Source organism: Brienomyrus brachyistius, unplaced genomic scaffold, assembly GCF_023856365.1.
Source record: "Brienomyrus brachyistius isolate T26 unplaced genomic scaffold, BBRACH_0.4 scaffold44, whole genome shotgun sequence".
NCBI lineage: Eukaryota > Metazoa > Chordata > Actinopteri > Osteoglossiformes > Mormyridae > Brienomyrus > Brienomyrus brachyistius.
Window position 1 is genome coordinate 2,493,277 of NW_026042319.1, and position 27,689 is coordinate 2,520,965.

General features: G+C 50.5%; 1 protein-coding gene across 1 annotated transcript; it reads right to left on the reverse strand.

Annotated features, from left to right (window-relative positions):
- On the reverse strand, positions 1 to 27,689 carry slc9a7 (solute carrier family 9 member 7). The gene is given in 19 exon segments (XM_048999300.1): positions 1 to 2,219; positions 4,662 to 4,736; positions 4,738 to 4,768; positions 6,524 to 6,606; positions 7,995 to 8,027; positions 8,029 to 8,074; positions 9,916 to 9,975; positions 11,395 to 11,548; positions 12,620 to 12,731; positions 13,288 to 13,401; positions 13,849 to 13,937; positions 14,148 to 14,253; positions 14,882 to 15,023; positions 15,639 to 15,744; positions 16,231 to 16,343; positions 16,782 to 16,858; positions 19,444 to 19,521; positions 21,101 to 21,303; positions 27,123 to 27,689. Coding segments are annotated over 19 exon segments (2,172 nt in total). The 5' UTR covers positions 27,406 to 27,689; the 3' UTR covers positions 1 to 1,952.

Genomic DNA, 27,689 nt, shown 5'->3' on the forward strand with positions numbered 1-27,689 from the left:
GGGGGGGGGGGGCAGGGGGCCTCAACGGGGGGGGAGTGAGCAGGATCCAGCAGTCCGCAAAGACACCCTCCCCGTGCAGCGAGCCAGTTCTCCAGTCACAGGCCACGCCCATGTGAAGTCAAAAAGAAAACCAGTTACAGTTAATTATGAAAGGGTATATTCAGAAAGGGTATATTCAGCTGCAGCTAGGTAACTGACCACTACTCCAGGTTCATCCCCTGAAAATGGTTAACTTTAATCATTCAGATCAGACACAGTATGTGGCCTTTCCTTTCGAGTTCCAGCAGCTTATGTGTGTAGATGAGACCCTCCGTTGGCAGGACCACACACACCCTCCTCATGGGGCCTCGTTTTCCTGTGAAGTGTACCACCCTGCACAGCAGCATGCAGTGGGGGAGGGGCGGCCTGAGCCGTAAGGTATGCAGCCGCACCATGGTTCATACAAATGAAATTGGGGGGTGGGGGGAGGGAGATGCCCAGTGAAACGCGTCATTCCAATGCCAGGACCCCCCCGCAGAGCTTGGCGACATTCTACAGAGCGCAGGACATGCATGAGGGGGGTGTGGGTCACGCAGGGGTAACGCCACAGCCTATCCCCAGCGAGGGCGACGGGGCGAGGGCCCGATCGCATGCAGACGTGCATCTAGGCGAGAGACCACAGCTTAGCTGCAGCTAAAGTGCTTCAGACATTGGCGCAGGGCGACCTGGGGGCTACCTTACTTATCGCGGGGGGGGGGGGGGGGGGGCAGCATATATGGAGTCAAGCTTCACAGGGGATCGTGGAGATCAAAGCCGATCAAGCTGAGGAGACTCCATGCTGCACCAACTACCACGCACGGTCGCAAGTACTAGGGTGGACGTTAGGGGGGCTCAGCCCACACCAACGTCATAGGACAGGGATCAGGGAAGAGGAACAAAGAGTACAGGCTTCAGGGGTCATAGAGGGCCAAGAAGCTCACTTCCGCAAACAGCAGCAGCCTCGTAGAGAAGCGACAGGCTGACCGAGTGGCAGTCAGTCGGCCCTCAGCACTGTTGGTCCGCTCTGTTAATGTGAAGATGCAAAGCAGAGATGGAGGGCGGGGCTCCAACACTCAACGACCAATAAGAACACAGCACAGCATGAGATCCTATGAAAGGCCAAGACTAAGACGACACAGAACCAAAGCGGACCAGGTTTGGAAAGATAACACAAGCAGAGACACACAATGTGTCAAAAAAGTTAATATAAAAAAAATAATAATCTCATGTTTCTGTCTAGGCTATCAGGGACAGGGCATGAATTAGCCTCACCGTACGTTCGCTAACGTGCTGCGTCAGGCTTGAAGTGGTTTGAGAAGAGCATCAGGCAACTGAAGCACGACGAAGAGACACACACACACACACACACACACACACACACACACACACACACACACACACACACACACACACACACACACACACACACACACACACACACACACACACACACACACAGGTTTCCTCCAGTAGAGGCTATTCTCTCCAATTCCACATCTCAGCCACCAGGCTCAGGCACACAGACACAGTGGTGGTGGGGGCAGGGGGGATAGTGACCTCCCCCCCCCCCCCCCCCCCACCACCTTCCAGAAACATCCCTGCGATGGTCACCAGGAAACCATCTCCTCTCTAAACAAAGTGGCTAAGGAGCGAGTGTGTGGGAGCGGCCCACCCAATCCGGGCACCTCAGCCTCCACCATAGTGGTTCTCCGCACTCCAAAGTCAGGAGCCTGACTCCGACAAACAGGCCGGGGGGCAAGAAGCCCCCCAAGGGGGCAAATCCAAGTCAGCTCCCTCTGCTGTCACCCCGGTCCCTTCTTACTCCACGGATTGGCCTCTTCTGTACTGGGTCAGCGATGGGGGGGGATAACACATGAGGGGCAGGACAGGATCGGGGGAGGGGGAGCCGGTGGAGTCAGAGGGGCGGTGGGTGTTCAGGCATGGTCCTCGATGGGGAACACCAGGCGTGTCCCTCGGGTGATCAGCTCCTGGTCCCGGGCCTCCAGTTCCCGCTCCATGGCCGCTGCCTCTGATGTGGCCCCGCCCTGCTTGCCATTGACTCCGCCCCATTCGGTGGAGCCGCCGCCCGCATGACCTCCTGATGCCCCATTGGCTGTGATGGCCGTGTCCCCATAGGTGAGCGTCAGGTCAGCGTCATTCAGGATGAGGTCCGAATCCGTGTCCCTCAGCTGCTCGTGGTTCTGTGGACACGGAGGGGCAGGGACGTCACCAAGGGGGCCGCTCGACACAGACAAAGCACTTACAAGCATACAGTTCCTCCCCTTTTCTTTTTAATAAGAGCCACAAAGTGTATTAAAAATATCTTGTATCCATGTACAAGTTGCACCAGAGGATTATGGGATTGGGACGATCTCTACTCCACTAGTTAAACTTTAACCTTCTGAACTCTGATGGTTCTTCAATAAACGCAACTTTAACTAAACTACCAGGACGCGACACACAAGTTCCCCAGCACAGGATTCTGAGCCAGTGTGTAAACACCCCAACAGGGACAGGTTACGGACGCAGGACCTGCAGGCATGGTGCTCCCCACAGAGAACAGGAAGGGTCCCCTTCTGGGGGGCCGTTTGTAACTCTGCTGTACTAATGCTTCTAATGCATTGGCTAATGGTCCTGGGGGAGCAGGGCAGGCAGATGGACCAGCCAGGGCAGCAGAGATTACTCACAGGGAGCTCAACTTTAAAACAAAATGATGGGAAGGGCCGAGAATGGAGCAGGCGAGGAAGCAGGCTTGTGGAACAGGTTAACGCCGATGCATGGTGACTGTTGGCTGAAAAGGTGAAGCTGAGAGACTGTGCTGATACTGAGGCAGAAAAATAGGGGCTTCAAAGCCTTTTAAAGAGCCGAAATAAAAGAACAAAATAGATTGGAGTGAAGCAAGTTTGGTCATAACGAGATTTTGATCAAATATGCACGAATTTTGCCTCTGTGTGGCAGTGTGCTAGACTCAAGTTTGGCAGGATTTACTAAAAGTAAATGACAAAAAGCCCCCATTTGTGTGACGCCTGTCTTCACAGCGGAGTGACCCATGATTAGAAAATTAAAGGATGGAGAGCAGAACCTGAAAGCAGTGTACGTGTTTCCTGCATTTTCTTTGTAATCTGTTTAACTTGGAAAAATAAAATCCCATTTAGCACCGAATCACAATGCCAGAGAGAGAACAGGTAATGTTAATATTAATAGACTTAAATGGACCGTTCCTATTAAAAAATCACCGGATATTTCGTCCTTCTCAGAATTTTACCACTTGCTTTACATGCTTTGAACAATGCTGTGATGACATGGTTCTCAGGTTTTGGTTTCAGAAGAGACCAAAGGCTATTTTTAAAATGAGTTACGTCAGCCCTTCTCAGAATTACCATCTGATGAATCCCAGGCCTGGGGGGGGGGGGGGGGGGGGGGGGGGCAACACTGTGTCATCCTGTGGGGGGAGGAGTGCAGGAGCGACGTGTGCCATGCTCTTCTTGACTTATTCAACAAACCAGACGGGGGGGGGGGGGGGGGGGGTGACGTGGTGGCCAGTGTCACCAGAGAGTGGTGCCCCTTGAACTAAGAAGCTTGCACTCATCTTCACAACAAAACACGACACTCCCGGACTACAGAGAGTAAACACTGGATGACTTCATCTGAGACAAAGCCGTACAGAGACTTTCCACTTGTGCCTGAAGGTTCAGCAGGTTAAATATCTCAACAGGCATCTGAAATTAGCAGATGACATCCAGAGCTTAATTCAATAATGGCAGAGATAAGAGTCACCAAAAACAGCTAAAATAGACTCGGATCAAAACGTCCTCAGTGCTCAAGTCGTTGGTACGAATCTCAGAGCGTCACGAGATCCATCGATGGGCGCCTCTCCAAGAAGCTGACCCGCTATGAATATCCAGATGATTTAAGGAGATTGACTCTCCGGTCTTCCTTGACAGCTCAAAGGAAAACCCACAGAGCAGATGGAAGGAGAACATGCTTGTCGTCACACAGAACACACTAAGCGAAGAGTCGACTTTGAAAAGGGGAACTGGCCTTTTGCTTAATTCTCACATGTTACGGACTCCACACTGCATGGGATTAAGTTCACTAAGACTTTGGGCAACTATGAAAAACGGGGCTTATAAATTCCTTGTGGAAAGACTAAGCATGCCTTTAAGAGTCAAGTCATCTGTTCCTCACACCAACACACACACACATTAAAGTACACATATTGCGAACTTCCCCTGTGAGGCTGAAAGATAACAACCCGATTACCAAAAGCAAACTGAAATGAACAGTAACACTTATCTGGACCACAAGCCTCCATCCTGTTGTAGTGGCCTTGTGTGTGTCATTGTGTGTGGGCATATACATATTTAGAATGTGGGGACAAAATGTTGCCACAATGTGATAAAACATGTTATTTTGACCCTGGAATTGGAATGGAATCAAAAAACTAAAAAAACTAAGTCTTGTATCTTTTTAGTTTCTTATGGTTCATGTTCAGGCTGGTAGGGTTAGGGCTGAGTAGGGTTAAGGTCGTCATTGCTGGGATTAGGGTTTTGCCCATAGAAATGAATGGAGAGTCCCTATAAAGATACAGACAGCTAATCAGTGAGCGAGAGTGTGCGTGTGTGTGAGTGCGCCATACTCACCTCGTAGGCCTGCGGGCTGGTGAGGCATCGTGCTACAGGTCCACAGCATGCTGGCAGCGTGGTGGTCAGGGGGGGGGCCGCTGTGTGTCAGGATGGGCTTCAGGTAGCTGGGGCGCACAGTCAAGGAGTCGCAGACGTTGGCGGGTCGGCGGCGTGGGCATGCCCACCCCACCCAATAAGGCGGGTGGTTCAGGGGGCAGCAGGGAATGCTGGGAGTGAGGTCACATCCCAGGTAATTGCGCAAAGAGCACAGATCAACAGCAGGCACATAATGGGCACCTGAGTCTCTCCCCCCCGTGGGAGGAGCCACCGGAAGACGTTTGGTGCCCACTTCGCTCCATCAGAGACCCTCAGAGCTACTGGGGAACCCCACCCAGGAGACGACAGAACTGGAACCCAAGAGCAGCGTGATACGGGGCAGACGGGGGCCCTAGCAAAGAGAATATTATGGTTGGCTGTGCGGGGGTCCGGCACGCCGGCTGAACAAAACAGCACTCTGTTTCGCCGAGGGGGGTGACAGCAGCCCCCCAGAAGGGCTCCACTGGGCCATGTCAGGAGCCACTGCCCCGCCGCCCCCCACCCCACGTGACCGTCTCTGGGGGCCAGCCACAGATTGAGCACAAAGAGGCAGAAGTTACGGATGGGGGAGGAGCGGAGGAACCTGTGGGCAGGCAACATTTGGGCCAGAACCAGGCCTGGAGATGCTGGCCCTGATGGTGAATCCAGAACCAGCCTTACAGATCATTTCAGGAATGATGCTCATCCTACTGGTTGTGACTGACAAACAGTCTGCAGGACACATCTGCAGAGGTTAAAAAAAAAGATAAAATTAAGCTGATAAAAATAAATTGATAGAGTGCCAGGGATTAGGGCCTGACGGACATAGCTGGGTAGCAGACACCCAGCCTGCGGGTGGCCCCCACCTATGAGCAGGACGAGCGAAAGGAGAAGCAAGAAGGGCTTGGCCTTTCAATCTCTACAGACCAATCAGGCTCCTTGTTAAGTGACTGACATGGCACTCATCCAATCAAAACAGAGGTCTGTCATTCAGGGTTGACGCAGTGGAGTTTCGGAGATATGTGAAAAATGACAGCCTGGGAGGTGGGGGGACAGGGTAATGGCAAACAATTAACTCCTTTGTGAATCTTTTTCTGTAGTCCAGAAAAAAGACATATTTAAATGCCTGGATTCAAACAATCCAAGAATCAATCCTTTTAAAGGATTCAGAGCCTCAGAGGAACTAATCAGACAATCAGAATTTCATCACGCTGGAGGAAGCCTTTGTTCCTCTCAAAAAAACTTCACCTTTGTAGTCATCAGGCCCACGGGGAGCGAATGGAGGCAACGCCCACGGAACGAAAACAAAACTGCCTTTAAAGGTTGTCTGTCTGCACACGCATGGCAATTCAGGCGCCGTCATGGAAAGACCGACTTAGTCCTCCGAGGTAAGTTTATATGCGTGACTGGCTCCCTGCCAGGGCTGGATCCCGATAACTTGGAGGGAAAACAGTCCCTAGATGTCACAGGTGTGGAGAAGGCAGGGGGGCAGCAGTCCACGGCCTACCAAAGCCTCCAGGGGGGGCCGGGCCACAAAGTGACGATAGGCCTCCCGGCAGACCCGGGTCACGTCCAGGGCTTTCGGCCAGGTGAACCTCTGTGTCCCCGTCACAGAGGTCAGAAATTCGGCATGATGACGCCGACGGCTCACGGGGCAGGCAGAATGACACGGCGTCTGCTCTGACTGCCCGATAAGGCGGCCTGAACGCAAGCCAGCGAGGCGGGAAAAAGCATCCACTTAGCACCCATGTGACGCCCATCTGCCCTCTCGGCTGATAAGGTCATGCCATGAGATGGCCAGATACTTGTGGTCAAAGGTATACCAGAGGCGGAACAGCCAGGCGCTCTCCTGTTTGGTCTTGCTGCCTCCTTCTGACTGGGCGCCATCCTGTGGACAGACAGGGGATAACAACTGAAAGGAACATCGTTTTTTTCCGGCATAAACCTCCCCCACTATGCCCTGTTCCATACCCCTGTAGCTGGTACCAGGCGGCCTGCATCCCCCCCGAGTCCCAACAAGACTATGGAAAGAACCCTTATACTAACCAAAGACAAAGAGAATGTCACACAGTCTGGGGGGGGCACTAGGAAATGCTGATAGTGTGGCAGTTTGAGTTCAGAGCAAACAATGTTGACTAGCTGCTGCTAGCAGAAAAGCAAGGGGACAGTGGGGGAGGGGGGGAGCGGCTGCCCTCTCTGTGCTCTCAGAGACACCGGTGACAAAAGCGTCAGTGACTTCCTCCTGCAAAAAAGCACACGCGAGCGCCTGCAAGCACACGTACACACACAAGCACGTGTGCACACATACACACACACATACACACGGACGCGCACACACACACACACACGCAAGGTCAGCCTGTCCTTTGCTGTACTGCAGGATGGAGTCTGGCGGACTGTTCATTACACTCATATCTAACACTGCTGACCCTATTCACCCAATGCACAAAATTCCATGATTGTGACTGCAGTTCTCTCTACTTGACTGATGCAATATTTGCACATTATTGAATAGTGTTTGCATACATCTTTGGTGTTTACATAATTGCACATATTACTGAGCTACTCACAATAAATTGCACATCTTTCTATCCTTCTTAGACTTTTTTGTCCACATGTAACTGTGATTAGTAAATTATATTGTTATAGTGTATTTTTTGCATTTATATAGCAAATTCTATGTGCCTTTTGTTCTGTATACTGGAGCTACGTCGTTTCGTCTCTCTGTACACTAGTATATAACGGAGATAATAAAGTTCATTTCGACTTTGGTTACCAGGGCCGCAGGGCAAATGTTCACATAGCAGATGCTCGACACGCTTTGCTCGACACGCTCGCTTCTGAAAGCGAAGCCCATTTCCTGTCACACCAACACGCTCAGCGGGGCCAGTGACGGCCTGTGCACGTCCCGATTATGAGAACATCAGCACAGTGCATAGCGGAGGCAGAGAGCACAGAGCAGAGGCACAGAGCAGAGGCACAGAGCAGAGGCAGAGCCCACGCGATTCAGTCTTTTATAAAACGGAGAGAAACCACACCTGTGCACGCTCTGATTTCCTCCCATGATGAGTAATGTGCGACCCCCCCAACCCTGCCCTACCCCAGTCATAGGAACAAAGGTGACAGAAAGCAAGCCTCGAGTCCCCAGGAAAGTAGGGGCCCCGGGGCCTAACTGGAGTGTGACGCAAAACAGGGAACCTCATCACCCGTGTGACAGGAGTCTGCCAGCAAGGGGCAGGCAGGGGCAGGCAGCTGAAGAAATGGGGCTGGACTTACACCTTGGAGGACCTGGAAGTGTTCTCCACAAGGCGTGTTCTCCACAAGGCTGGAGGTCCTGATCCGGATCCACACCAACCCTGGGGGGCAAGAGAGAGAGTCAGGGTAGTAAAGCAGAGAGACAGGTGTGTGTGGTCTGTCTGTCTGTGTGTGGGGTTAGGGTGTCAGCAGAGGCTGGAATAAGCAGGTCCCACAAAGCTGTCTGTGCTCTTCACCACAGGCCAAGCAGGTCACACCTGTCGGCTGGTACAACCGCACACGCACACGCACACTGATAAGGAAGCATGCGCGTAGCCCGCGACACACCGGGCACCCAGTGAGAAAATGGGAGAGAAACACAGTGGTAACCCTAACCCCCTCCACTCTCAGAGCCTTAACCCTCCCCCTCTCAGGTGCTTCCACCTCAAAACAACAGGTCTTCACCGACTCCCAGGAACCAGTCAGATGTATGATGGTGGACAGCGACAGCTGCCCACTTTCTGCAGCCGGAGTTCATACAAGGGCAACAGCTTCTCCGTGTCAGGCCATCATGCGGGGAATTCCTCCTTCCTCTCCCACCACGATAAGCAGAACAAGCAAACGCGCCAGTGAGAGATAGTGCAAAAGAGCGAGAGAGAGAGAGAGAGAGAGCGAGAGAGAGAGACGTATTTCCTGATAAGAACCTGCCTCAGACTGCCTCTAATACCCCTTTTCCACCTAGACGGAACTGATGTCAGTGCCCAATTTGGAACCGGTTCCGTAAAAAATTCACTGGTGCAGTTTCTGAAAAACTGAAAAAAAAAAAAAAAAAAAAACTGGAAAACTGGCCAGTCTGTAACTGAAGCCGCCCACCTTGGCGTGTGCGGAGGGGTTAGACTGTTTGATGTTTTGCCTTTTGACTTTGGTTACCGGGGCCACGGCTCACGGCAAACGCTCACGTAGCAGGTGCTCGATGCGCTTTGCCGGAGGACCCACTGCTCTGTATTCACTGCTAGTAGCCAGTCTGCAGTCAGATGTGTATCTGGGGTCTCATGCAAGACGACTAATGGCAAATCTCTCTTATCCCATTATAAACATGAAATATATTTAATTATACAGCCACATGCACGCAAATGCGTGCAAATGAGTGCACAGACTCATCTCGAATTGAAAATCTCAAAAAGCAGCAACTAATAATTAGTCATAAAGATTAATTGATAATGTTTTGTAACGTATCTAGCTGATGTTTCATGGGGAAATAAAATAAAAAACTGCATTAGTCAAAACATTCTAAGATCCAGCACTTAAGTTAGCAGCAGCCCACACATTTTCAGACCTGCTACAACGCCCATGGCTGCGTGGTTCCTCACCATCTTATGAATGTTGTTTTTAACCAGTGAACCGGTTAATTTCCCACGTGGTGAGACTTTGGCACTGAGAGGCAGCTCCCTTGCCAGCACCATGACCAGCACGGCACTGGTGGAAAAGAGGTGTAACCATCCTGTGCACATCCATCCTGTTTTAGGGTTAGTGCCCCCTACACACTCACAGAGGGGTGTGATTTCACCGCGCCCCCCCCCCCCCCACGTTAAGGACTTTCACCCGCTCTGAGTCCGCCCCCCTCCACCACTGCCAGGTTGAGAGGAGCCTGTCATTGACAGGCGTCACAGCACCTTAATCCTGCTCCTTTAATCGTGGGGGGGGGGGGGGGGGGGGGGGGGCACAGCCCTACCTCATTTATTCTCACTGGAGCGGAAGAACGCCCACAAAATTAAAAGAGGAAGTTAAGTACATGCTGTGGCAGTGACAACAGAATCTTACCAGGGACTACACCCCCCCCCCCCCTCCCTAGAAGTGAAGCAGGCCAGACAGAGACCGAGTGACCCCAGAAGGTCATCTGAGAGTCCAGCGGACCGAGGGCCCCCCCGCTGCCTCCTCCCCCTCCCCCAGCCCACCAGGTCACCTGACATACTGCCACGGCACACTGAGCAGCTCCTCATCCGACTCCGCTCTCCCACCGACTCTGGCACAGCACAGGGACAGTGTGTTTAGTGTGGGGACACCTATAGGCATTCCAGTGAACTGCAGCCCTTCTGGTGGGGCGTGGCCAGGACCACTCTCATAGTGACAGACACCTGGATTAATGGCTAATTGGGTCATGAACGGAGTTACTAGTTTATACTGGAGCCAGACACAGGATTAGTGACAGACAACAAACAACAGATAACAGTTCATTAATGAACAAATAAGAACAGCAGAACTCACATGCATTCGTAACAGGGTCCTTCGGAACGGATGTGATACATTTAGGCATAATTAGGGCAGATAAGTTAATAACAGACTCTGCCGCATGAAGCTCCCCCCCTAACAAGCAGCCAGGGGGACTGAGGCAGGCTAAAGGGGGGAGGAGCCCCAGCCTGTCCGTATCCCAGCAGGCCATTCTGCCAGGCAGCTGTCCAGACCTCGGGGAGACAGAGCTGGCCGCTCAAGGCGAGATCACCTGACTCAGCAGCTCAAACACTCACATGGGGGGGATTAGTAGCACTCTGAGTCCCAGTAACATCCCGACCCGCATGCACAGTGACCCCCCCCCCCCCCCGAAACACACACACGCACACATGCACACACGCAACCTCCTTATTCCAGCAGATTTGGAGGCCGCCGGGGGACGGAGGAATACAGGCAACCCTCGGCAATAAGGGCAACGAAATCGTTCGAGTGAGAAAACCAAAAATACCGGTTAGAACACATCCATCATAATTAGATGAGAAACCATCACAAAGCAGCCGGCATGACAAACACGGCCAGTGTGGAAGAGGAACTGATCACCCGCCCCAACATGCAAAGCGAATAGACGTTTCTGTTCACGGGAAAACAAGAGGCAGGACCTCCGCCCCGCAAATACTTTCACTGCTTAATGACTTTAACAAATGCGGAGTGAGAGCATGTCCTACTGCTGGCCCCCGCGTTTGTAATGCCGCAGGGGTCGGGGGGGGGGGTGCATTAATTAGCAGTATTAATGTAATCTGTGAGACTCCCTGTGTGGTGCTGGGGATGGCAGGCAGTGGGGTACAAAATCTGTGCAGTGTGGATTGGTGTCTGGAATGACAGTACAGTGCCCCCCTCCACTCCGTTGTCTAGTTATAACATCCGCTTGGAGGCTGTAAGGAACATTATGCAACGCCCCGACAATGCCTGCGGCTTCTGAGGAAGGGCCTTTATATAGACCCTTGGTGACATGCAGGAAACGCGAGAGATGAAGCGGACAAAACAGAGAACAGAGACGGAAGAAAGTGGAGCAGTGGGAGGGGTTACTCACTGCCCACTGCTAATGTCACACTCACTGGAGTATAAAACACAGCTCAACACAGGAAGTCAATCTTTGCGCCACCGACTGGACGCCCCACGCAACTACGTCAGATTTCACGAGATGGTTGCTGACCTGATGTGAAGCCAGGACAGCATGGGCGTGGTGCCGCCGCCAAAGACCCAGACGGTGAAGAAGACTATGAGCAGCGTGGTGGTGAACATCATCTGGCGGGCGTAGGTGGCCGTGTCGCGGATGGCCAGGGCGAAGGCCATGGCGCCTCGCAGACCTGCGGGAGGGAGACCCCCCCCATCCCGGCGGTCAAGGCCTGGGGCCTTTGAAGAAACTTCCAACTTAAAGGTCACACAGATCAAGCATTTATCGGTCCTACAAAGATCTGTCCTACAAAAGCACAACACAGTGAAGATTCCAGCACTGGAACGGAGAAACTGGGCTACAGTGTTCTGACTGCACTGCCAAGGGCGCAGTAGGTGGGTAACTGATAGCATTTTCTTCGAAACAGTGCAGGAGGCCTGATTTAGATCATAATTATGACAAAATATGCCTTTGTATGGCAGAGAGACACATGGGTTTTGCATACATCTATACATGTCTGGATTTGTAAATACAGACGTACTGTACCAGTCAAAAATGTACTTCTCTCTTTTAGCTGTTACTTCGGCTATTAAAAAAAATGTCAAGGCAATGAATAAATGCTTATTGAATAATGCAACAACCAATAGTAGTGAATGACATCTTAAAATTTCCTCCAGTTTTAGCCTCTTTAAAACGGCCCCTTTCGCTTCGATTACAGCACGAGGCCCAGGTAATCTGTCACAGCACTGTCCTCCTTCGTGAGATAACAGCACGAGGCCCAGGTAATCTGTCACAGCACTGTCCTCCTTCGTGAGATAACAGTACTTACATAGCCTCAAGGTGTGCTTTGGGTTGTTAAATTGTTGGGAAAATAATATATATATTTTCAGTAGATGTTTCCAGAATTTTGACTGGTACTATATGTTTGTGACGGTTGTCACGTATGTCTAGGCATTACAGCATTTCAGAGACATTTTCAAATCTACACATTCACAAATACGCTCTTTGACTTTCTCTCTCGCTGAAGACTCTGTAATTCTACACTTCGGTGTGATTAATAATCCACCGCCGGCAGGCAAACACCAAAAGGGGGGCGGGGGACAATGAGCTTAGCAGCTCTGACGGTAAGAGAGTAGAGCAGCGAAATCCGCGAACGCGGGTGTGCGTGCTCATGCACGCATGCAGACGAGTCTGCGCATCCTCACATGCTGGTTATGTCAGCGGTGAGGCAGGACAGAAAGAAGGTCCCACCCCCTCCCCCCACCTGCAAACATCATCATGTGCTGGAAGTTTCCGCTGATCTTGTGCCTGCGGCCAAGGTTGAGGAAGAAGGACAGCGGGTAGATGTGGCAAGCTCTCCCTAAGAAGATGGCAACCTGGCAGGATGTGGTTGAGGAAAAGATCAGTGGGGAGGGGGGGGAACCCCTTCTTTCTGAAGTGATACACAGGGAGGGGGGCGGCCTCTGGCAGTCATTCTGAAAGCAGCATACTACAGCGCCCCGCGTCTCCCAGCACACGCGGCATCCCCGCCCTGTTCGAGTCCCTCTCACATCCCAGGCCTACGGACCTGATGGCGTACAGCCCCCAGCTCATCTGGGGGGGGCACAGAAATCAAGAGAAGGCAGCTGTTCAGACAGAATATTAAAGCGTGGCCCCCCCCTGCCTCACCTGGGATTTATCTGCATTTTACAATTTCTGGTTTTCCATTACTCCCCTCCCCCCCCGAAGTCCATTTTACTTGAACTTGAATTAATGTTCTTTCTGAGTAATGGACAGTAGGTGGCGCACTAGTTACTAAAATAACAGAGGTTTGTGTGCTGGATGTTATAGAGACTGTGGCAGAGGGACCTACTGCTTTATGCCACTAATCGAAAATGATCAAAGAATAAGTGTCCGAGCCGTCAGTGCTGAGGGAACCTTCCGGAAGGATACAAACGCCCCGACGATGAAGATGGGGCTGAAGATGTGGTTCTGGAAGGTGAAGAGAGCTAGGCCCATGTAGGAGAAGATGAAGTTCTCTGCCAAGAAGTGCAGAACCTCAAACAGCTGTGGAAAAGGCAGATATAGCGGTAAATGGGGATAGTTTAACAAACTCCCACTAAGAGTTGATAAACTAAGTCAGTTATTTAAAGGTCCAAGCAGCAAAGATGTTCAGTCCATTACTGTTTTTAAATTTATTCCTTTACCGAGTTTGTCAACAGCCCGATTTCATATTCAAGCCCTCCAATGGCCCACAGTCAGAACTGGTTCACTGAGGTAAAGATACTGCCCCCTGTGGTGATAATTTGTATGGCATGGTGATGTCCAGCAGAATTTCTCTCTCTTCACCCATCTCTCTCTACCAATCTATCCTAAACCCCCCCCCCCCCCCCCCCATTCAGGCTTTAATCGGCTTAAGCGACCTCTAGTACTGCAGTTAGCAGGGCTCCAGACCCCAGATCAGAAATTTCTCATGAGCAAACTGAAGGTGGGGGGGGCAGAGTGGTTTCTCACCTGCTTGGTTCGCTTGGTGGACTCCTCTGAGAGGTTGTTGTAGGTGTAATGTGCCTGTGTGATACCACAGAACAACACCGCCACCACACCTATGTGCAGGAAAACACAGTAAAGCACATCAGCTTGGGAGTAATTACACCCCCCACAGCCCCCATAAGGCACACAATGTCTCCGCTCCAAATAAAATAATCATCTACAGAACAAGGGGGAAATGACCTTGACATCCAGAAGGTCCCTGTTCTTCTGGCAAACTCCCAGCCTGCCGACTAGCCAACCCCCACCCCCCCCACTCCACTTACCGGTGAAACCGCAAGCCTCAGCTAATAGGAATGTGCTCCAGGACATGAGGAAGAAGAGGGCCGTTTCCAGCAAAGGGAAGCAGTGCAGCTTGGTGAACTTGGTGACGTGGCAGTCAACAGTCAAGGCCAACAGGCTCGGCACTTTCATGAAACACCGCGTAAACATAAAAGTCCATGCTTATTTTGGGGGGGGGGGGGGGATTTGAGAATCATTTAGGTACGATGCGTCTAAAAATGTCAGAAAAGTCCCCCCAAGGCCTGAGGTTGGATTTTCCAGTTGAAGACAAAAGAATCGAAACAAATGAAATAAGGAAGCTGCTCAGAACCGACGGCTCTTTCTGACAATATACAGTATTATTCTACTATTGTTACATAAACCCACATCACATCATTATAACAATAATTACATAACAACACTATTACATAATGACTACACTGAAGAGTCGCTGTTACCACCGAACCTGTCTCAGCATTCGCTGTAACCGCTGCCGCGTCGGGGGGGCTGTTAGCTGCGGCAGGTCACATGCTGTAATTCTCTGTTAGCACGACTTACTTTAGATACCTTTGTATATTTGGCATGTAGCTTCCAAGATCCAATATGCAACTGCCCAGTTTCTCTGGCTGTCTTCCCACCTCTCCAAATATTGTTAGAGAAGCCACTGCATCGCGCAGATGCACCAAGCGTAAGGAACGCAAACACAGAAAACGCACAAGTCAGCCCCGGAGCAGGATATGAGCGCGGTGACCACCCCAGTGACAGCCCCCATAGCAAAGGAACCGCTGAAGATTCCCAGGAAAACCCCCACGGACTTGAAGAAAGCAGAGGCGTCGAATGTGTGCGAGTTGGGTCCGATGGGCTGGTAGGCCACGATAGACCTGGAAAATAAGAAGTACGGAAGTCATATGCATTAATCACATATCCCACATCGCCTTGGCCAACTAGCAACAATGTCTTTGTTCGTTTATTTGATTATTGAACACACTCAACATATGTGGATCTAAACCTCCAATGGAAGTTTCTAGTTAAAACAAAAAACGTTCTAATTTGACCAGTAGGTGGAGTCAACGTATTAAAATCTAACAAGTCTGATGGATTGCTGCCATCTAGTGGCACTTCCTTCAAAACCTCAGCATGCCATTTAAGACCAAGAACAAAAAATGTGAATTTACTTTAAAAATTAATAACTCTCAAAAAAGTATTACCCTCCAACCAGAAAAGCATGTATTCCTAAAGAAGCCCTTTTCAAAACCACAAAAAAACTTCCAGTACTGGATGTTTTAATACAGCTTATTAATGGCAACACTGCAGTCCAGGGTGGGATAAAATGCAACACTGCAGTCCAGGGTGGGATAAAATGCAACACTGCCACAGCAGTGAAATGGCAGCAGATGCTGCTCCAGCTACCAATCATTCTGACAGGGTTTATGTGCTCAGCAGCCACCCCCGCACTTGCAAAGCGGACACCCCATACACGAGGGACAGCGACTTACGACGAGAGGACGATGGCCACAGCATCGTTCATTACGCTCTCCCCAAACAGCAGGGCGTAGAGGTCGACGTCCGCATGGAGCTCGTTAAAGATAGCCAGCACGGTCACTGAAACACACACATGCGTTCGTATTCATGACTCTGTGGGGGCTCTCCATTCATTTCTCTAGGAATGACGACCTTAACCCCACCCAGCCCGAACATAAGTAAACCAAACTAAATACAAGAATTTTTACTTTTAAAATTGCAGTCACTGATTTTTATAAAATTCAGTTTCCCCTTGTGGGGACTGAAAAAAAAACAACAGGCTTTGGTCCCCACAATGCAATATAAACATATCCCCCACTTACACCACTCCATCCACCCATTTGCACACTGAGAATGAAGCACACAACATTTGGGTTGCAGTGGCCTGTACTACGACATGGGGTTACTGGCTTATCGGGGTAACTTGTCGGATTTAAGGTACAGTTTAAATGGACTTCATATTCGTTCACTTACATTTAAAGCCAGCAACCCCGTTTCGTAGTACAGGCCCCAGGTCCTTAAGCACAGCACCACCTGCTGGTCAGATGTGAGAATCGCACGCCCTACCTGGGTCAGTGGCGGAGATGACGGCCCCAAAGAAGAGACAGTCGGTGTAGTAAAACTTGTCAGTGAGCTGACCCACCACCTGCATCAGCTTTACCACGCCATACATGAGGTTCCTGCGAGATGGACAGAGACTGAAACTCCCGGCTGCAGGAAGCTGCCTGTGATAGGCTGGTGCTGCCCTGACCTCCATCCGGCTGGGCCCTCACCCCCCATGATACACAGGTACCCCCCCCCCCCAAGCAGGAGGCCAAGCACTGGGTAAATGTGAAAGCTGGCCAATCAGAACCGGCCCGAGTCATAAGCAAACCAGGTGGTTGCTCAGGGCTCAACGGCCACGAGGGGGCCCCCCCCCGCACCCACCCGCCCATCTGATCCGTCTCTCAGAATAGGAAGGAAGGTGACCAACGACAACTAGATTAGCAAAATTCATTAAGGACCACAAACTGGGTTGGGTTAGGGTTAGGATGATCCATCTGCATAACACAGCAGTCATCATGCACCCAGTGTTACAATAATTATAATTTACATGCATCACGATGACCCCAACTCACCCAATGACAAAGCAGGAAATCGCCGTTCCTAGGAAGGCGTACGTTATGATGGAGCCCAAATTCCGGAAGAAATGCCTCTGGAATTCAGAAATAAAGCACAGAACTGGTCACAGTCAGAGTTGAGGTTAAGTGGATATGAAACGAAAGGCTCGTCTTCTCCTGCACTGCATTTGAGAGACACGCTGTTGGCACTGGAGATCCAGTGAGCTGGAAAAAAATAAAGCTCACTTTGGGCCGAGAAAGTAGGTCACGGGGAAAACCACGGAGAGAGGTTCATGTGCTTCCTAGCAGAGAGCAGTTTACGTGAAAGGCGATATTCAGCACACTGCACACTGTCACAGACGGACGATTTGCTCCAAGACGCTTCTCAACAGGCCGAATACCAACCAGAGCAAACTCTCAGTACACACATAATGTCACCTGACAAAACATAAATTATAAATTTGGAACTGCATACATTTTAGGGCTGACATTAGACAGCAAGCATATGATCCGCTCTGCAATCTGTTGTGCAATGTAATATTTAAAACACAGAAATAAACAGAATCAGTTCATCATAGCAGTATTTCTGCCAGTCAATGAGCATCTAAATTTATAGCAAGAGCTAATTAGGTGATAAACAACTATTTAACTGTAAGTGACAATTTGGTTTTGGTTTTAAGAGAATAGGGGTCAGACTCCTTTTAATCAATTAAGCAGGTTCACGTCACTAGGGGGAGCCAAAGCACCAAAGATGTTCTTCATCTTGAAGTCCGATCTGATGCCACGCAGCTGTGATGGTCACAGGAAAGAGTGTGTGATGCGAGTGAGGGGTGTGAATAAAGACCCACCTCCTCCATCTGAGTGACAGCTCTGCTTAAGTGGAGAGCAAAGAAAAAACTGGAAAAACCCAACTGAAAAGTCCCCCAGTACTGGAAAAAGTACCTGGATTCACAGACCAGAGTGAGGGACAGCTGGACAGAAAACGACAATGAGTATGAGGACGCACTGCACACACCAGTGTTCTCCCTGCCAATATGGAGAACAGCCCCCATGTGCAGTAAGAAAATGCTCACCCCACGCAGCTGGGCCCCCCTGGCCGCCTGCCTGAAGTTGGGGGGGGCGGGGGGGGGGGGGGGGGAGGAGGGACTGGAAGGGTGGTCTGGGGTGGAAGCTGGTCCCCCAGAACAGTTCTTAAAGGCACAGGCCTGTAACCACCGAGCAAGAAAACACTGACGGCACTCTGCCGTACGGTACTGCAGGAAGGAAATCTGAATGGTGCCAAGTGGGAATTGCAAAATGAACATCTACATTTGAGCTGCGCATCCAGACGCATGGGAGGGTGGTCTGCATAGCCCTGCAGCAGTTAGGCGTGTTACATGCACCCACACATACACGCACGTATGCGTGCAGACGCCCGTCACAGGACAATGAGGCGTTCGGCGGACCATTCAAGACCCCTGTTCAGCTCCACTCCGGGCCTCAAAGCGTCATCTGCTTCACTGTCGGAATTCCTAATGAAACCCCCCCACCCCAAGCCCAAGCCGTAACCACCACAGCCCTGTGCAGCAAGACGTGTGTGGCATCTCCCCCACCCCCACCCCGGCACATGGCACACAATGCAGCCGCTCTTCTCGACTCCACAAACCACAGTCACTCACAAGCTGCCAGGTGGTTCCTCAACACACAGAGACTCAGAAAAGAACTAAGAATAACAGAAATAATAATCATAAAATCTGCTGACACACAAGTCAGACAAAAGGGAGAAATCAAAAGAAAGACAGGAAGAAAAAACGCACTTTGGAACTTGCTGGAACCTTCCGGAACCATTCCCTCACTCGGCTCTTACCGACGGCCCCCGGTAGCGAGGTCGGTGCAGCACACGGCACTAATCGACGCTCGGCTCCTGCCTTTACAGGCTTTTTTCGGAACACTATTATTGTAATTAATCAGCTTATAGATCAGGCCGCCACCACGGCAGAGGCTGGGAGCCAATCTTCCAAGCCACTCTATGTTTACATTTAGTGGGCAGGACACAGTGTGTGCAGAGAGCAGCCTCTCTGAGGCTCACTTCCTTCTAGCCAACAGACACACACACACAGACACAGACACACACACAGACACACAGACACAGACACAGACACAGACACAGACACAGACACAGACACACACACAGACACACACACACACACACACACACACACACACACACACACACACAGGTTCTTGGTTAAATTTTCACTTTACCATGGGTTTAAGAGACTTGTCACTACTTGATGGTGGATGGGACTTGTGTAATAACATATAAAAATCAATAAATAAAAAATATATATTCAAGAAATTAGGTCCGACTTCCTCCACTGAGCAGCATTTATCTCAGGCACACACCCAGTGTCCTGACTATACCACCAATCAGGGATCACCTCCCCACCTACTATGGACCAATCAGAGGGCTCCCTGTGGCAGCAGACAAGGCTACCGATTCTAGATTCTGAGGAAGAAAAAAAGAAAAAAAAAAAAACAGAAAGTGCTGTGTGGACAAACGGCCACGAGCCGCATGCTGACCCGGCTGAGAGGATGAGGAAGCTCAGTGATTCCGATCCGAATCACCAGCCACCCGCCTCCAGTTACCACTAGCTGCTCAGCTCACACCCAGCTAGGAGAAAATCAGATCTCGGCCTACCTTTTTAAGGCTGTATCCGGCGTGGAAGATTATGGGGGGTAACAGGATGTTAAAGAATACCTCCGGATCAAAGGTTACCTGGAGAGAATTAAAGAAGTAAATGCAATCAATTAATCGAATTACAAAACGTTCATACAATTAAAATGTCATTAAAATTTTTTTGGGATAACAAATAAAAGGGTAAAGAACCTAAGTAGAAAGTAAGGTCCCAGCATTCAGGCTGATCTCCAAGAGGCACGAACCTTTTGTAGTGACAGTTTGCACAGACAATTGCAAAATCGTTCATATGAAATCCAGCCAGGTCTCAAAAACAGGTTTTAAACGGACTGCCAAGCTCGCGTGTCATTTACCCGCTTATGGTGCGTCAGCCAGCAAAACTGAGATAAGTTTTTTTTAAATGTGTGGCGCAGGAAAAAAATTAAAATGTGACCCCTGATCCTCTGCTTCCCTCCAAAGCCCCGCTGGGGACGACCACATGTCTCTGACAGATTTGAGAGCACAGCAACCCATCGCGCCCTCTCCCTCTGTTCAGCTAGAGCAGTCCGGGCCAGTTCTGCATGCGGGTTTAAGAAGGCAGCAGAGGCGTGACAGGAGCTGGCGCTGAGGAACCGCAGAGCGGACTGAGCAGAGACCAGCTTGCCAGTCAGACATCAGCAGAGGATCATCAGGCTCGTCCAAAAGGCCGCTGTGACGTCAGGACCTAAACAGCGGCGCCCCCTGCTCCAATTCCAGTCCACGACAAAGAGGCCTGATAATGATCCCAACCCCGTGGTCAAATACAATGGAACCACAAGAGTGAATGCGGCCGCAATGGGCCTTTTTAAGGGCGTGAGGCTGTCCATCAGTGTGGGCGTTTCTCGCTCCAGATATCAGGCCCCTCCCCCAACCGGGAGCCCACAGACAGCACTATGCGAAGAAGGGATCGGACCGTGACAGCCAGACACAGATTAGCTAAGACACTCCCTTATCTGGCCTCTAGTGATGAGCAAAATGACGCCTCATGAACCATTTGCTGTATTATCTGACCCCACTAGATGGTGCTGTTGATTTGCTTTTTGACATGCTTTGTGCCCGTTTTGGGGGCGGCATGGTGGTGCAGTGGTTAGCACTGTTGCCTCACACCTCTGGGACCCGGGTTCGAGTCTGGCCTGGGTCACGTGTGTGGAGTTTGCATGTTCTCCCCATGTCGTCGTGGGGTTTCCTCCGGGTTCTCCGGTTTCCCCCCACAGTCCAAAAACATGCTGAGGCTAATTGGAGTTACTAAATTGCCCGTAGGTGTGTATGTGTGAGCGAATGGTGTGTGAGTGTGCCCTGCGATGGGCTGGTCCCCCATCCTGGGTTGTTCCCTGCCTCATGCCCATTGCTTCCGGGATAGGCTCCGGACCCCCCGCGACCCAATAGGATAAGCGGTTTGGAAAATGGATGGATGGATGGATGGATGGATGTGCCCGTATTTGAACAGAGAGCACCATCTAGTGGGGTCATAAAATACAGCAAAAACATGGACTGTCCGGGGTTCCTCGAGGACTGGGATGGGAAACACTGCTATAAGGTACAGATAACACAAACCAGCTGAGGGTCTGGGGGGAGGGGCAGGACTTCACCTCCTCTCGTCGCTCCTCAGCGACCCCTGCTGTCAGCTGGGGGAGGTTCTCACCTTGCGCAGCATGTCGTTCTGCTCCACATTGTGGATCTCGCGGGAGTTGATCTCGCCCTTCAGCGTGTACTCAAAGAATTTGCCGCTGACGTTGAGCAGCAGCGTGCTGATGGGCCCCGTCTTTAGGGAGCAGCTGGGGGGGGTCTTGTTGTGGTAGCTGGTGGAGGGGATGCCATAGCGCAGTATCACCCCCACCAGGAGGCCTGGAAGCACACAGGCGAGGGATACAGAAGTGTTACACAGAAAATAGCACCAGTGTCACAGAACTCATGCCACCACATGGCTCATAGCCCTCAGTTACATATTATACCAAATTTTGGAAGCATCTGCTGCTTATTTCCCATAATTCACTGGGGTAACATCATCCACTCCATCCGGACTCAGTTTGATTCTTCAGTTTAGACTGAAGCCCAAGCTGAGGAAGGGGGCAGGTCTGCCTTTGGGGTACACAGACCCCTCTCACCGAGGCTAGATCCTTATCTACAACATTCAGGCAGCCATTCAGGAGTTCATGAAGGCAGGAATGACAGAGGTAGCAGGTCTCACTACAAATGAAAATAGAATAGAGCTAGGCACCCCCTACCACTAACGTATGGGGAGTATTTATTCTTGGAGGATGTCTTGCTGGACGGGGATCGACCCAACACACAACTGGCCCAGCTAATATATACAATTATTCTGGGCTCTTAATCAAAGACCCCTGACTCTCTCGGCAACTGAGAGCATTCAGGTCTTCAAAATGAGCATCAAAGCAACCTTATCTTTATTCATCAGTACGTCCGATTTATGCTAATGTTATGCAAACGACATGCAATCCCACTGTTCATTATGTGCAGGGAGATTACTACAAAGGCAGAAGTCGTGCGGATGGAACACCACATGTTTCTGGGAACTTTCGGTAAAATCAGGCCTAGTGCTGCTAGGGAATCGGGTACCGAAGGCAAACCCGGCACACTGGGAAATTTGATTCTGGGTGGTTGTTAGGATGCAGGTCCTAGTTGGGGTCTATCTGACACCTTGAACTTCAACGCTGACTGTGAAATAAAGCCATCAGATGCAGGTTTTACTGGAGTGAGCGTCGGACTCCACGCTCCCTGACTGGGCGGGGCGCAGGACGCCACCCCCCCGCTGGGGCACTCCCCAGGTTCTGGGTCCACGGCCTTTAACTCTGCGCCTCCTGACAGGTCGATCGCTGATCACGATCGTATAACAGAAACAGAACTGAAGTCATTCCCGGAAGCAGCTCACTGAAATCCTGCAGCGACAGAGCCAGATGGGGCGATTCCAAACCCTCAATTTATCAATAAAAATATGGTGATTAAATACATATAAAAATACATAACGGAAACGTGCTCTTGAATTACAAATTACAGGCCAAACTAAGCAAACTGGCCTGAAAGCCAAGAGGCAGAACTAAACAGTCCCTATTGGGTCAGACCATGAGGTTAAAGGTTAGCCAGCACGCTAATCGCAACGTTTAAGATCACGGGGACACCCCCCCTCACTGGGGCGCACACAAAGCCCTGACTGAGCTGCCAGCATTCCACGGTGACATCGGCGAGGAACGCTAGCAATGTGGGGGAGGGCAGCATGGGAAACACCCCCCTCAAAGATAGGATCAGCAGGCTGCTCACACCCTGGGAAGGGTCCCATTGCTGAACCCTTGAACAAGCCACTGCACTGAACTGCTCCAGTAAAATAAACTGCCTGTATAAATAAATAACTGCAAACCCCGTCAATTAAAGCACTGGAAAATTATATTTAAAACTTAGTGTCACGCTTAACGATTTCACACTGCAGGTTCCCCTCTGCAGTCCTTAGCGCTGGTCTAACCCCCCCATGGGAAGGACGGTACAGCATTTTTACTCAGCTTATTTAGCTCATGTGACCCTCAGAGAGTTCCAACGTGAGCCCAGTAGTGGGCGCTCTCTGAGGCCCACAGTCCCGGGCGATTTTATGTCGGCGATCTTGTCGAATGCCCGTCTACGGAAACGTGACACACTGACCCAAGGCTCCAGACTGCACTGGGTGAGCCAAGCACCCAGAAGGGTGTTGGACACATACACGTGCGACTCCATGTGAGCGTGGACCCAACTCCCAGCCTGCCACACCACCACCTGACAGTTATCCTGACATTTGTCAATCCTCAGTTTAAAACTATTTTTCCTCCAGAATTTTGTTAATTGGGTAAAAAAATGTAATATTTTACCTGAACAAACTTCATTTGTTTTTTTTTACTAGCCACTGTTGTCCATGCGCTAACCAAATAAAGGAGAAGTTGATACGGATTAATCCTCAATCACATCACAGGAGACATAATCCTGCTCTTACAGCATTGTGATCATATGTATCGACTCGTGGTTGGCTGATATAACAATTCTGACCGATGTAGATTACCGATATTTTTTGTCTAATATCGGCGATACCGATAATCAGCTAACCTCTGAGCCACTAATCCAATGGTGGCAGGATGCAGGCGGTCAAATTTAGCAGAATGACATTACATTTCATGTGGCTTGTTATGTTCTGTATTTTCAATCTGGGAGATCAATCCCCCCCCCCCCCAACTCAGCAAATTTGATCATCAGGGACCCCGGGGGGTCTTCCCTTATTTCTTGAGACTGAAAGCAGCAACTTACTTCTACGTGATGAATGAGCCGACGAAATCCTGCATCATTCACTATGCAATACTGGCTGATTTTCCAGTGCAGTCGTCATTTTAGTAGTTACATATCGGCTGGCAATATCGGCCAAGATTGACATCAGACCAATATCTTGATTTTTAACAGATATCAGCCAATACCGATATGTAAACTAATATATCGCACATCTCTTATGCGAACAGTTTGGATGAGCCCAAATTGAGGATGAGTAGCTCATTAAGGTGTTGACCGGAAGGTGTTCATTACCCCAGGGGATTGAGATGAGACCCCTGGCTATACCCTTTGCAAAGACCCTCCATCAGCTCTGTCAGATCTGGCCCCCCCTCAGACACCCCCAGACAATGCTGATGAATCGCAGGCACTCCCCATTCCAGAGGGCTTCACTGCAGGAGTCCCGTGTGAGAAGCCGGATCAGAGCAGAACAGGCTCTGATTCACGATGTTCAGTTTCACGATGAGGAAAAGTACCTGCAGGTCAAAGGACGCAAGAGAAAACCCAGCGATGCAAGGCGTGCAGCGGCTGTAGGGCACAGGCAGGGCTGCTCGCAGGGAGAACACACCCACCAGCAGGTGGAGAACCGCGAAGAGGAACCGAGAGGAAGCGGCGCGCTCAGGCACAGCTTCTGCAGAGACAAAGTGGACCGTGTCCAAACGTTTGGCCCCCCGCCCGCACCCATGGCCCCCCACTTCATGTTCAAGCAGCACCGACGTTCGCTCAGGTTACACGGGTCCCTTTAGCTGCAGCTCCTCCACCATGCCAAAGTGCCCCCCCCCACATGCTAAAACACTCACCGCCTGGTATCAGTTATGGGCTGCGCATGTTGTGAGACAAGCAAGAAAATCCACAGACACCCAGGTTGTCCCAAAAGCAAGGGAGCAAACAGAAACCATGAGAACAGAATCCAGCACAGAACAAGCACCTGAAACCTGCACTTCTGGAAACTATCCACTTAATACCATTAGACCCGATGCCTCAGTGGCTTAAGCCATTTCACCGTAAAGCGGAAAGGGGGGGTGTTCCCGACTCCTTTAGCCCATTTTCCAAAATAATCCGATCAAAGAACCTGTAAATTGTATTTTCTCAGTTCGCGATTTCTGCCCACACTGGCGTCTCAGACATGAACGACACGTCTGGAACCGAAACTAATCCTCCACATCATGTCCTTGGCCCAAATCTGAGCATATCCAAAACAGTCCAGCAGGGACCGCTGTTGCCACCGAGGCCCAGGCCCCTTTGCGGGCTTCCTGTCCGCTGCCCGTCCGCCTGAGACCTCTGTCTCACGCGGTACCTGGGGACTGGCTGTGGAGATTACAGACGTCAGAATAAGGACGATGACAAACAGTTTTGCAACGGCTAACAAATATCACAATTAGTTATAATATAAACAGCAATAAGAGCCATAAGAACACAGTGCGGACAACACTGTCTCAAGATGGAGCCAATCTGTTAAATCCATGGAGTTACATAATCACATAAATTAAAGGACGTTTTCATACTACTGTAGGCTAAGACAGCCCAAAATCCTTAATATACTTGATAAACGTGGATATTAGAGGTTTGTGTGACTTATATGAATGAACTCTTCCCTGTACACAGTGTGCTGAAGATTTATTACACTGGAGGGCATACGCCCCCCCCAAGCCCGTGGGGACAAGGTGACGCCGGGGGGGGGGGGGGGGGGGGGGGGGCGGGCACAGCGGATGCAACTGCAACTGTTGGCACTCTGGGAGAAGGACCCAGGAGCTAAAATTTCTCCGTGAGCCATTGGTGATCCCGCAGTATCAGACAAACTTCCCTGACACGCTGCCAAGACTAGCTAGAGGAAAATTTACCAGATTCCAAGCTACAACCATCAACCTCAAAAACAACAAGACTAAGATGTTCTCCAGTGAACCACAGCCACACTTCAGAATGCCAGCCATCGCGAATAGAATCGGAGAATAACAGCTGTGTCATGAATTAGTATTAATTACGCTTCCCTGCATCTGAATCCAACTACTTCTTTAATGACTTTCCAATCGGGCCTGACAAACTCAGAGGTATCATAACTCAAAGCCCAGCTTGTAAGGTGATCACAGAGCAGCCCTGACAGAAATAAATCCAGGCTTCTTCACAGGCCCCAGTGTTTATGAGAAGATATTGTTCAACGGATAAGCCATCGAATCTCCCTATATCACCCCTTATATCTCTTTACTGGTGGATATTATGCAATGGAGTGTAGAAAGAGATCTAAGCCTAGTTCCCAGGTCCATACAAACACTAATAATCAGAGTTGTAATGTAGGCCTGCATGATGTTTAAAGAGGGGGTCCATTAACACTCAATTCAACCACTGAGCAAATACTGGCCAAATTCTTAGGAGAAGAGCTGGGACATTTTGCCCACGTCTTTTGATAAGTGCGAGTTTACTGGCTCTCTGATCTCGATGGCAGGTGCTTATTTAAAACATAAAGCCCTTCGCTTAAGAGACATTTTCCCCCGTCGTGGTTCATCATGCTGAAGCAAAGCGATCGTCACGTGAACCACGGCGCTATGTCATGCCTTGTTCTGTGACATCCGGTTACAATCGGGATCTGAAAGAGAAGATTTGAGGCGCTGCGGGGGGCGAGGGATCAGAAGAATCAACCTGGCAAAAATTGTTGATTTTTTTAGCGGGCAAAGCAGGCAGCACGATCATATCAGTACCGGGGAAGCGATGTTTCAAAAAACATGTGTTTGAAGGTCGAACAGCTGCACAGCGGTACTACAAAGTGAAGCATGAAAAACAAAACCCAGTGAAGCAGTAGGAAACCTGCGGTATTTGCTTCTATATGGTGTCCTTAAAAAGCACCGCAAAGCCTGACAGCTACGGCACGTATTAAGACGGGCTGGACAGCGGTAGCCAAACGGACGAGTCACCGATCATCGTTCGGGGCGAAAGCGAGCCGGCCGTCTACATACTCAGAGCCCGACGATCCTCATGTCACGCTAATGAACGTCCGCAAAACGCTAAAAAAAAAAAAAAAAACGTCTCCCAGCACAGCAGCCAGTGCGAGGCTGCTGGAGTGACCCTCCTAAAGGTCCTTATTCCGGGGATCAGCAGCGTTCACCGGCGTTCAATGGTAGACTCGCCAGCACCTCATCATCCGAGGCTTCTTTCCGCAAGCATCCCTTCCTGCAGCCGCCCTCTCCCCGCCCCGCGTATGCACAAACATCCCTTCTATACAAACATCACGTATTGCTCACTGGACCCTTCTAGCATCTCTTAATGCTGCCCATCACGTATGAATGATTTCGCAACTGCGGCGATCGCAAAAAAACAGGAGACCCGTCTCTCCGGGCAGAACAGCCATGCAGCGAGGTGCGCAGGTCGTGTCTCACCGTAGATCATGGCCAAGCCGGTCTCATGCAGAAAACGCACTCGTCTGTGCTTGAAGAGCCAGATAGTCAGAATGGTTAATGTCAGCAGTAAGATGAACGTCAGGAGATTCACGCTGTCCTGCCTGTGACTTTCCTCAGCTTCCTTCTCAGTGGCAAGTTCCTCCATAGCGCTGTCCTCGGCACTCATCTCGCAAGCCTGAGACAGCAAGTAAAGCAGAACGAGAGGAAAAGTCTTCATTTGAAAAGCGGGGGTCCGTTTGCACGGACTGCGGACCTGGTCCATGGTGCGAGGCGTCGCCAGCTGATCGCCTGCTTGGCTCCTTGGCACTGCAATCCAGAGAGGAAGCCCCGGCGCTCGCAGATCAGCCTTTTAAAGACACACTGCGCCGTTTGCTGGACTGGCTGAGCCCATAGGATGCAGTGCCCCTTTCGATAAAACACCAAATGACTACGCGTTTTACTAAGACACCATCCACAGCTGAAGGAGAGAAAAGGGAGACATATCTATTGCAGATCACTATTTTTTGCGATGCGTTCTTATGGGTCTGCGTGGAATAAGAGTATAGG